This window comes from Solea solea, chromosome 15 (assembly GCF_958295425.1).
Source record: "Solea solea chromosome 15, fSolSol10.1, whole genome shotgun sequence".
NCBI classification, from domain to species: domain Eukaryota; kingdom Metazoa; phylum Chordata; class Actinopteri; order Pleuronectiformes; family Soleidae; genus Solea; species Solea solea.
Window position 1 is genome coordinate 11,951,434 of NC_081148.1, and position 12,260 is coordinate 11,963,693.

The following is a 12,260-nucleotide window of genomic DNA, read 5'->3' on the forward strand; positions in this document are numbered from 1 at the left end:
GGTCACTGAGTTATTTACACTTCCTTTGGTTACTCATCTGTGGTAGAGGGCTTTGGCACAGAGGTCAACGGGCAGTTTAATGCCCGAGATGGGTGAGTAGAGATAGTAGAGAAACTCCTCGTGTACCAGATGAGGGAGTATCATTGTTACTGCAATTACCAGACATGGGGGGGGGGGGGGGGAGATTATGCAAATGGTTGATGTTGAGACATGAGTCAGTTTTAGACGTCCACATGTATGGAAGTGTAATTGCTAGATCAATCTCAACACAGAATATTAAGCACGAGGACTGATCCGGATCGAAATCACACACCGCTTATAGGCATTTTTAATCCATTTTTTACCAAGTGAACGATTAGCTAGCTGAAGCGATTAAAACCAAATGCAAATGTACGCGGGGATAGAGAGCTTACTTCCCCTCACAGACAGACATGGATTCTTTTTCTCAGTTGCATAGATTTATTTTTTGGATGACATAACTGACCAGTCCATCACAGGGTCACATATAGAGACAAACAATTCACTTTCACACTCACACTCACACCTACAATCACGTTAGTATCCAATTTGCCTAACCCCCAAATCTGAATGTTTTTGGACTGTGGGAGGAAACCGGAGAACCCGGAGAAAACCCACACACACACACGGGGAGATCATGCAAACTCCATGCAGAAAGACCCATAGTTATCTTGTTAAAGTACATTTAATATGGAATACTAAACTTGAGGCTTATATGACAAAAAAACATCAATAGGAAAACATGGAAATGCTACAATATTGGAGACAATAGAAAGTTACAATTAAAAAAAAAGACAAAGAAAAGGAAGCAGGGCCTGCAGAATAGAGCAAACTATAGTACGTAACCCTTAACTGCAAACTAAGTCCAGTTTCTATCTCCAAGGGGAAGTGACTTTTCTCTATAATTACCAAGCCAAAGTGGCGTGTCCAGATCTGGCCGAGTTGTGATGCAGAGAAAGAGATCACATTACATTAAGAAACATTTCTAGCAAAAATGTCTTGCAGTGGTTCAGCAGTGTTGCTGGTGCCTCACAGCAAAAAGGTGCCGGGTTCAAATCCCACTCTGATCGGGGCCTTTCTGTGCGTGTGTGCGTGTGGGTTTTCTTCAGGCACTCTGGCTTCTTCCCACAGTTCACAAAGATATGCACACTGGGATTAGATTAGTTGTACACTACAAACTGCCTGTAGATTTGATGGTGTATCTTGCATGTTGGCCCTGTGAGACCAGGGTAGCAACCGCTTCAGCGTGTGTGTACTGACTCTATCGATCACTCCTGAAACAACCCTCCTGAATGAATGAATACATTTCTCTATGTAAATGCGATGCAATGGCAACGTCGTTGTGCATTAAAAATCAAACGTGTGTTAGGAAGTCTAGCTCTCTTTAAAAGCCTAAGGTATGCTTGGCAAAACACCCACTTCCGTATAAGTGAGAACTTAAGTGGACTCATTGCAATTCGATTCCCCGAGTTAAGATCTCACTTTAAACACACTGTGCTCCCCGCAGCTCCCCCTGCAGCTCCTTAAGTGATCTCGCAGGCCTCATTTTTCGACCTCTCCGTGTGAACAGATTTCAACATCATGTCGTATCTGCAGCTTCTTTCCCATTTATTGTCCTGCGCCGCTGTTTGCTGTGATATTACCATGTAGGTCGACCCACAGAAAGCTTGATGGGCTAATTGAAACTAGAGGATTTACAAAGATGAACACACTTCTCTAGTATATGCAGTTGTGTTCTTGTGCCTGATCAGTGTAGTTCCTCTTCTAGTCAAGTGGGACCAAAAAAAAGGCCCACACGCCACACATTTTTGACAAGGTCCAGTGAAACAACTATCAAAACCGGTTTTATCAGATTCATTTCTCTGTGCGGGACTCTTAAAAAAAAAAAAAAGACTATATTTTCAAGGTGAGGTGATGATAGTAAATGTGAGCATTGGGCCTTTGGGAGGGATAAGGAAGTTTGTAGACACTGCTCACTACATCAAATCTTGTCAGGACAACTATCACACACAACGTGCTTCAAATGCTGATGTTTAGAATGTGCCTGCACAGGCAGCGATTCGCGACTAAAAGCTCATATTTTGTGCTGCTGCTATTGTGCATTTATTTATTTTTCAAAGGAATGGCCAAATTAGTACCACTCTGCATCATATTGAATTTGCCATATTTTACAGGTTACAAATGAAACTTAAGAGCGTCCATTCATGTATTTAACAAAAGATGACGTGTATTTATATGTACTTAATAATTTGAGGCAGATTACAGTGTCCTGATTGGCCTCTATAGATGTGATATTTTAATTTCTTAAGTCATTTTTATGTGTTTTTTCTATTGCACTTTTTGTTTTTGATATACACCAACCTCTGTCAGCTGGGACTGGCATCCGTGCCCCGCGCAACCCTCATGTGGAGGATAAAGTGGTAGAAGATGAGTGAATACACCAATCTTTCTACCACAGCTCAACTCAACTCAAGTACATAAATGCTGCTTTACATTTTGGCCCCACCCCACACCTTGCTATCCTCCTGCTAAGTCAGATCTTCTCACAGGAGCTGCCCCGCTGTGAAAATATAAAGCAACACTTTTAAATGCATCATACTGAAACTGCTGACTGGGAAGTTTCCACACATCTGTCAGTATTCCCCATTCCCATATTGCACACAAATTAGATTAATTTATATTGTTTATATTGTTGTCTGTCTGCAAACCTGATACTTTCTCATATGTGTATTTACACACAGAATGACTCTTAAATTTCACAAAATATTCAAACCGATGAGAGCAATGTTTGACCATGATTATGAAACACATTTTATTTTAAATATATATGAGACATTATCCACATGACATCATTAAACCTTAGAGCTTTAATGTGCACTTATGTTTTGATAATTCAATAACATGAAATATCATTCCATACATGTGTTACTAGTTACTAGATACTAGTTAATAGCAAAATAAGGAAAAGCAGAATTAAGAAGAGGAAGAAAAATGCCCACCACAGTGCAACATATTGTTTGCAGCCAAATTAGAAAAGACGGAAGCAAGCAGCCACCAACATACAGCATAACCTCCGATTTCAATTTCTGTCCCCGCAAAGTCCCGCCTCACTGGAAATGAATCCGTTGTTCCCAACTGTGAGGGACTATGCGATATTTCCACTTACGCAGCTAATCCTTTTGTAGATGGATGAAACACCTCCTGAATGCATCTCTCACTGTACAATACCAACATGGATCAAATAGACTGAAGTATTACCCGGCATTATCTCAACATGTCAGAACGCCATGCAGTCAAGAAATCTAATAATGTTACTGCCCCTCTGGCCTCTGCCAGAGAAGCTTTTCTATTACTGCTCAACAGCATAACAGCAAGTCTCATTCCCTGCCACCCCAGGCTCAGCTGGCACCCAAACAAACTTTCCATCATCATGAGGACCTCGTCACAAGATGCTATTCAGTTAGAGTGGGCAATTAAAATGGATCAGAGCAAATATAAATAGTATTGATCCGAGAGAAGTGTGGGATTGCATTTGTAATATGAGAGCAGGGAGGACTGCACGGCTGAGAGCTTGAAATGATTTCGCGGGATGCTGCTCAACATGTGTGCACGACCTCTCGGTTCAAAGTTTTGACGTCCCATTTCCGGGGGTTGGTCCGTGTGGACTCTCAATAAGTGTGATAAATGTGACATTGAGTGTGCAGGCGTGGAACACTAGACTGTTGCAGACTCTTCGTCTAATTATATACGAATCGGTGTCAAAGCGGCTCTCAAATCCAGTAAGTATGACCCGGCCCTACACAACAATCCACAAAATCCCTTTGAGCGCCACGAGTGTATAATTTAATTCTCATAAATGGACATCCTTTACTGTACAGCACAGCGTCAATTTCTATCACCGAGTTTGGCATTTTCTTAACAGCAGTGAATATTGTTTCCTCTAAGGACACCATCTAAGGACACTGTCATGTAGGGACAATATGGAACTTTATAACAGCACACTTTTTGATTTGGAAGGACACCCACAGGAAACCAAGTTGCAAGAGTATCTTATAGCACACTGCTTTACTTTTCTCCACCAAATGTTTTTGCTTTAGAGGCCACATATGAATGGCAGCCAGTAGGGCACTTACTCATGTTTTTACCACTCAAGAGGGTACTTCTCATTTTGTTTTTTGTTTTTTTTATTTGAAGTATTGTTTTTAGTGGCTCTGTGTGTCTGTTTGTGTTGCAGTTGCCAATATGACCAACAGAGGCCGACAGAGGCTTGTTACATGAATGGGGTGAAGTCTAAGTTATGTTGTTTTTCCAATCCAATCCAACTTTATTTGTAAAGCACTTTAAAACAGCCACAGTGGACCAAAGTGCTGTACAGAATAATAAATAAAAGACGCAGTAAATATAAGGCATAGGCGGTCAGATACATCCAAAACAACTAACAGCATTTGCTTTTTATTTGTTTTTCTATTTTGTGCTTTTAATCTTAGTTAAATTGTGTGATGTGGAGCTGTATTATTTATTTATTTATTTATTTAATTTAAATTTAAAGTTTAAAGTAAATTTCAGTTTTTGCCCTTTTTTTCCCCCCTTCTGTTTTGAATGTGTTGTTGTCTTTGCACTTCAGGGCCACCGTAAATAAGTGATGAATGAGTCACTCAAACTGCACGATGAACGGAGGCGTGGAGCAAACTGTGGCGTGCACACTGCAGCTCCTCTCCGCCAACACTGACTCCTCCACGGCGGAGGGAGGAAACCAGCGGCAGCTCATGATCGCCGTGTTTTTTCTGCGGAGGTGTGGTGATGGTGGTGGTGGTGGTGGTGATCATGACAGGGATCATCTCCCGCGCCACCCCTTCCCTACCTCCCTCCCACCGGCTCTCAGCTGACGCTGCTTCAGGCGCATTGCTGTGGGTCTTTGGCTGTCTTCACGCCATCGCTGTGTTTGGACTGCTGGACTGCAGCACATAGTCGCCCCCCCCCCGGTTCGTGTTGGGTGTACACCGGGACAGCTCAGGAATGCCTCCCGCCCCGTCCGTCTGCTTCACGGCTTGACTGGATCGAAGTTGGTGCCATGGAGACCTCAGGTGGTGACGATACGGCGCTTTCGTACTTGAACGCTGGAGACAGGGACGGATATGACGATCTGGAACATCTGCCTCCGCTGCTGGAGGATGAGGTGAGACAGTGTTTTCATTTGAGGAAGTTATGATGACACCAAATACAGATGCCAAATAAAATGGAGGACACTTTGATGAATTAATCTTTAGGTGAAGCCTAATGTAAACTTCAGATGAGAAGAAAGATGTCATCCAGAGAATCAGCATTGTTCTTGCAATGATTTCCCCTAATGGTTATTCTCTTATTAATAGGTCAGGAGAGAGAGTCATAACATAAAAATGGATATTAAAATTTTAGAAGCTTGGGGGAACATCTCAGAATGTTAAAAAAAATAAAACTTGAATTGAGTCTCAGTAAATTGATGGTGTCCATCGTTTTTAATCAAATGACAATGAACCCAACATTGATTCCCGAGCTCCTTTTGGCACAGCAAAGTGTAATTATTTATTTAAGTAAGATAGTTGGTATTTGCTCCTAATCTAGGGGTTACAGTGTCGCAGCAGCCAATGGGGACCTTTATGACCAGGAACGGTATTTAGTTACAGCTCCTAAACATATGAAGCACGCTTTATGTACTGGGTCACAAGCAAATGGTAAACAATCGCACAGTTATATTGACTATATCACTGTGTAAATATAGTGATAGTTGGGAAACTGGAAACTGCATTTCATTTTGCGGGAATTGAAGAATAGAAAATGCACCCAAAGCGTCTGCTTGTGAGATACTTAAGTTAAATAACTCTGATTTAGAGTGTTTGGTCAAAGATGAGTGTCTCTGTCTCAGGAGTCTGACAGTACAACGTTTTGAGAATCACACAACTTTATCCAATTAAGGCGCCAGCTTTCCACTTCCTCTTTGCTCATGAGGTTAGGCTGTTTGTTGTCGTCTTTTGAACACATAACATACGGAGCTTCAGTCAAATGCAAATACATTTTTTTTTTTTTCACTTTTCTTCTCAGCCTCAGAGTGTGAAGAACATCACAACTAGTCTCATCAGAACCTTGGAGCTAAGAGGCAAACTTATGTAGGACAGCATATTTAACTTTTCAGGGGGACTTCTAGCTTTCCCCTGCACTGTTCTCAAGGGAAACTGTCTATTTATGGGGCTGCTGCTGCTGCTGCTGCTGCATGTAGTAGCACTCTCCTGCTCTGTAATTGTGCTGCAACTTCCCTGCTCGTACAAGAAAGTCATAAGGCGAAGCAGAGATTAATGCAGTTGTGGAATATTAAACAGATCACATGCATTAAGACTAGTTTGAGTACATATAGTGTCCATTGAGAGCACGCTGGTATAAATACTGTCTCGGAAGAAGAAAATATGTTAAGGTCATGGTGATTAAAGTGCTCGATTTAGTGCTGGACAGTTGGTGCTTTGTAAAGACCCCTGACTCCCCCCTCTGTCTGTGGTTGAGGCCACTTGCTAACTGAACAGAAGATACTATAATAATCAGACCGCAGCATTCTGCAGAGGATGCTGCATGGAATCTCTGAGATCACTGCAACTGCCCGGATAAAAGAGGCCATTTGGTGATGGTGGATCACAGATGGTGTGTTCATGTGGGCATCGAGAGTCACGCCAAGAAATTGCCAACAAAAAGTGTTTGTACTGTGCGTCTGTGCAGGATAGCGTGGTGTACTAGTTTACCAAAATGGGTTTGCGTCTGAATATAGCCTATAACTCAAGATGTTGTCCTCTGTGTCCAAATGAGGTCGCTCATACTCTGGTGTAATAAGAAACTCCTATTTGAAATATGACTTGCGTGTCTCATGCACAGTTTGAAGTCACTTAAGACAAGAGCCAGACAGTTAACACAGCAAACCTGCAGATTTTCTAAAACCTTTGACAATGTCTGCAAAGATTTAAGATCGCATTCATGCTCGGGATTAATTTGTCTGTCTTTCCTTGTGTCCTAGTTGTGTTTATTCAGTACTGTTAGATGAGTATTCTGCAGGTTTTGACAGGCAGGTTGTTCCCACTTTACATGCATGTATTGAAGAGGGATTGTTTATCTATGCTCACTTTGAATTGTGGGATGTGAAAAGCAATTGGATTCCTACAACAACCCCCCCCCCCCCCCCCCACACACACACACACACCCACACACTTTAATTATATCATTTGGATTTTGCAGTTATAATGTTCCAGTGTAAATCAGAGCAAGCAATGGGCTGTTTATTTCCAAGTGGAGGAAGTGAGATTTAGCGCATAGCATATTACATTTAGTGTTTCTGACTTAAAATAAATGCTGAGTTATGAAGAGAGACACTTTAAAGAGAGTTGATTATTTTCCTTGGAGACTGTCAGAGGGAGAAATGCAGCATCTTTCTCCAGCGCTGAAGTAGAATGACCACCAGGTCTTAATACCAAACCTATGTATATACCTATATATAATAATAATACTGTATTTACATGTTAATATATCCGTTCCACTTGAGTCGGCTGACTGAAATGAATTCAGCTGAGCGCTGCAACTGTTTTCAAAATGTCGATGGTGCATTTTGGGACTTGGTGGTAGGAAAACATGGAGTGGGTTGCCTTCTGGTTCCTATTATCACATTAAAATGTATGATATTCTCTGTGCTGTAGCGGTGGTTCTTTAAAGCAGCTGCTGAATCGGTATATTTATATTAACAGGCTATGGGAAGATCAACTTAATTTGAAAATGAGTTTTCTGTGTGCAATGGCTTCTAGCCAATGTGGATGGATGACATCACTCGAGCCACACGGTTGGTGTAGTGGTCGCTACTCTTGTCTTTTGCAGCGAGAAGGATCTGCAGGGAGGTTGCATGTTCTCCCCATGTATTTTCTCTGGGGTTCTTCAGTCAAAAACATGCAGATTTGGGGCAAATTAGACACTAAATTGACCGTGAGTGTGGATGATAGTTTGTCTGTAGTAGTCAGCTGGGATTGGCACCAGCTCATGTGAGAGTTATTGTGAAGAGCAAAGACGATTTGCCCTCACACACAAGCACTGCGTTGAACCAGATCAGAAACAGAAATTGAAATGACCATTTATTTTTTTATTTTTAAAGACATCTGAGGCTGGACATTTGTTTGTGTGTCCACAGGAGAATGTATCACTGGCGGACATCCTCTCTCTGCGAGACAGCTGTTTGTCTGAGGAGGAGGTGTGGGCAGTCTGTGCGGAGTGTGCTCTGGCCCTGAAGAGCATCAGACCCTCCCATCTCTTTCACAGTCTGTGTATAACGCCAGACACGCTGGCCTTCAATGCCCATGGGAACGTTTGCTTTATGGAGCAGCTCAGTGGTGAGTCTACCTCGCACACAAACACCCTCTACTCCGATACTTGTGGAGTAACTACGCCACTTTCAAGACCTTTTTTGTGTCACTGATGTGTTATTATAGACAACCTTTACTGTCCACTATTACTTGCATGACATTTCGCACATGAATGTACGTTCTGTTCCATCCATTATGTACTAAATGGCTAGGATGTTAAAATCTGACATGTTCATATCAGGCCATTAAACGTTAACCATGTGAGATAGAGGATTATTCTGGAGGTCTGCACTCTCTGTAGTTTTTGAATAAGGATCTGTTTCATATTGTGAATACATACGAGATAAGAACTGCATTGCAGGAAGTTGAGGTTGCCCTTTATTAAGTGCAGCTTAAGCCCCCCCCTCTCTCTTCAGTGATCTTTATCAGTGTGTATTTGCCAGTTCCTCTTAGAAAACACCCCATCAATGACTCACTGGATCTGTCGGGCTTTTTACTAACACAAGACGTCCATAAGAAGACGTACATAGAGACTGTAGATAAAATATCTCATCAGGAGCTGTTGTCACTTATTTTATCTCCAGCTTCTTTTTGTAATTCCCTTCTGTCTTGTGTTCCCTCATTTTCCCCTTGTTTCATTTCATGTGTTGACAATAACACAGAGTGAGAGGGAGAGAGAGAGAGAGAGAGATCATTCACTTTCTGTTGTTTTCCCAGCGAGAGATCATTAACTATTGCACACACTTATTCAATTCCCTAATGACAAATATCCAAAATGGATACGTATTGATTAGATCTATCGTGTTAATGTTGCCAGGGGATCGTTGTTGTGGAAACAGCTCGGTCAGACTATCAGCAGTTTTCTCTCTCTCTCTCTCATTTAAAGTGTTGTATTATTTGGTATCTCCACACAGATCTGCAGCGGTCCCTGTGGCGGTGTAGCAGTGTTTTGATTGATTACGCTGCAGCCACAGTCCTCATTTGTTGACATGGTGTATTTGATTTAGTTTAGCCGCTTGGCTGTGATTCATCCTGTGCATAGAGAAAGGAGCTTCACTGCCCACATTAACCTTCGTTCTTTGGCTGCTCATGCTCAACGCAGTGCATCGGTATCATTAGTCATGACGCCAAGCCCGGCACTTTCCTCGCTATTGATTTCATTTAATTGAGCCTTTCTGTGCAATAGTTTAGAAATTTCAAGCTGACACACACTTGGATGCCCGTCGCTCTGCTCTCATGCAAACAGATCGTCCCTGGAGTGACCTTGAGAGCTGCAGTGATGAATCTCAGTGAGAATAGCTGTTGCCACAGTGACTTATCGATAATCTCAGCTCATCCCGGCTCATTAATTAGTACGGCAGTGATGGCGATGGGGTTGTATGTGACGAGGCATAGCGGCTCCATTTGTGAGAAAGCAAGAACAGTTGTGCTATGTGGGAAATATGACCAGTCCATTTGGAGAGAGTGTGTTAAAGCAAGTGTGACAGTGTGTACCGCTCGGCTCACACTACCTGTTGTGCTGAAATGCTGTAGGCACACATGACTCACCAAGCTCGCACCATCGTACTGGAGCCAACTGCGTCACGACAACGGCTGTCTTTTTTCTGTTTAATTCACTGCCTATTTCACTGGGTTACAGTTGCTAACGTGTCCTCCTTTAGTACTCCCCTCTGTCCCTTTCTGCTTCGTCTTTGTTTGATTCTCTTTGAGAAGAGAGGAGAAGGAGAGAATAAAGGGAGGAAAAGATGGAAGAGTCAAGGAGGGGGTGAAAGGGAGATGGCAGGAAAGGGGTCAGGAAAGAGAGGAAAGGAGTATATGAGACAAATTAGGAATGGATGCGTGAATTTGAGAAGGTGAGGACAAGAAATGAAAAATGGCTGGATGGCAGCGGAAGGAAATGAAGGGAAAGGACAGAACGAATAAAACGAATATGCAGGATATTGAGTGAAAATGCCAAGAACGAGAGGAAAAAAGTCATTATAGGAAAAGAAAAAGGAGACAAGGGGAAAGGAGTGAGTACCCTCTTTACACCTGGGAGGGGAAATCAGGACTCCCTTAGACAAACCCAGATCTGTCATGACCCACTTTCATGGTTTCCTCCCTGGCTCTCCTTCTGTCTCCATTTACCAGAGACCTTGAGTCCAGTGTAGGGAACAGAATGTTTTTTACAGCGATGTATTTGTGTACTTTGCTCATAACCAGATTGAGGTGAGCTCTGACCTTTATCAGTGGGAGGAGGAGGAGGATGCATCACTCCTCTGTGGCTGCTTCAGCGCTGGGTCTACAGATAGAGCCTGTCTCGTTTGTCAAGGATTATCTCGGACATGTGAATTACGTAAATGCAGGGGAAACTGCTTCACCCGCTCACTAGACTGTTGTGGATCATTTGCATTTCATTGGATGCTTAGCAACTAGGTTACCGTACAGAATTGACACCACTATATGCATCAAACTACAAACGTTGCGCTGTTGACATTATGATGTACAGTGTGCACTCTAAACAACTTTGATGATGAAGTCAATTTGCATGTTTGTTGACCTGCAGATGACCCCGAAGGCTCCTTCGTGCCTCCCGAGTTTGACAACACAGGCAGCACGTTTGAGGTGAGCAACTCTGAATATACTTACAGATTTCAGTTTGCTTCCAGTCAGCTGCAAACAGTCACAGGCACTCTTTCGTCCCCCAAATTCCCCCATCACAGGCCAGCTGTCAGTCAGTGACAAGGTCGTCTCTGGGGTCACTTCAGATTGATAATGTGATACAGGTAAAACAAAGTAGGGGTGGAAAGCAAAATATAAAGTAATTTACAGTGATTTACAGTACACGTATGTAACTACTGTGGATTTCAAAATAAAATCCATGTTAGTTTTGTTTTCTGTCAAGCTACACAATGTTCACACACACAATACACTTTACTCCTCTTAAAGTAATACTTCACCGATTTGCATTTAGCTTTGTATTACTAGAATAAGGGTAAAATACTACCACTATTCTAGTAATACAAAGCTAAATGCAAATCGGTGAAGTATTCCTTTAACTTTTCTCTCTTTTTCCACCCCAAGTGTTTTTCTCAAGGGACAGTTAGAGCATGGCCACACAGCATAGGCAAAACAAGAGTCAAAGCCAGCTGAGCATTTACTCTTCTATTTTAGTGACCCTCACTGGGCTCCGCCTTGCACATGTGTTTACTGCATAAGTCTGGTCACATTTCACTTCAATTGTTGGAAGTGATCATTATGTCTTGGATGTGGATTCAAAAGCACCTGCTTCAAATCCACCGCTGGCAAAGGCCTGACCATAATATCCACTCTCTGTGTAGCAAAATGAAACAGAAGATCTATGATAAATACACACAATACATGACAATTACTGTCCAAAATGGTGAGGGGGATTCTGGTTTTTCTTTTCTTCTATAATCTGTTACAGATTTAGATGTGTTTTCTTTTCCTGCTGCAGGGTCATGTTTACTCGCTGGGCTCCACACTCTCCGCTGCGCTGAACTTTGTCATTGAGCCGGAGCTGGAGGTTATGCTGGGAGAAGAAATTCAGAAGTTGCTGGAGCAGATGCAGGACGAGAAGCCCGAGGACAGGCCGCTACTGCAGGTACGAAAATCCTGTTACTTGACTGGTTTTGAATAGAATAGAAAGCTATGGTTAGGACTCATCACTGGAGCAGTTGTGTTGTCCTGGTAACCGAGCGAAAATAAGGTGAAATGTAAATAGACATTTGATGAGTTAAAAAAAATAACAGCACAGAAGTAAATTTATCAAGTTAGACATAAAAAAAGAAACTAGTGACAGCAAGAAATTACCACAGGCATAAAAACACAAATAACTGACTACAGGTATGAAATCATATTAATAATTTACTGAGATTTTAG

At 42.2% G+C, this 12,260-nt stretch overlaps 1 protein-coding gene across 1 annotated transcript in view; it reads left to right on the forward strand.

Annotated features, from left to right (window-relative positions):
• Positions 1–4,695: 4,695 nt before the first annotated feature.
• LOC131473956 (kinase non-catalytic C-lobe domain-containing protein 1) overlaps positions 4,696–12,260 on the forward strand; it is a 31,027-nt gene continuing 23,462 nt past the window's right edge. The window contains exons 1-4 of the mRNA XM_058651602.1: positions 4,696–5,194; positions 8,207–8,405; positions 10,924–10,982; positions 11,836–11,982. Of these exons, the coding sequence (XP_058507585.1) occupies positions 5,090–5,194; positions 8,207–8,405; positions 10,924–10,982; positions 11,836–11,982 (510 nt within the window). The 5' untranslated portion in view covers positions 4,696–5,089. The remainder of the gene's footprint in view (positions 5,195–8,206; positions 8,406–10,923; positions 10,983–11,835; positions 11,983–12,260) is intronic.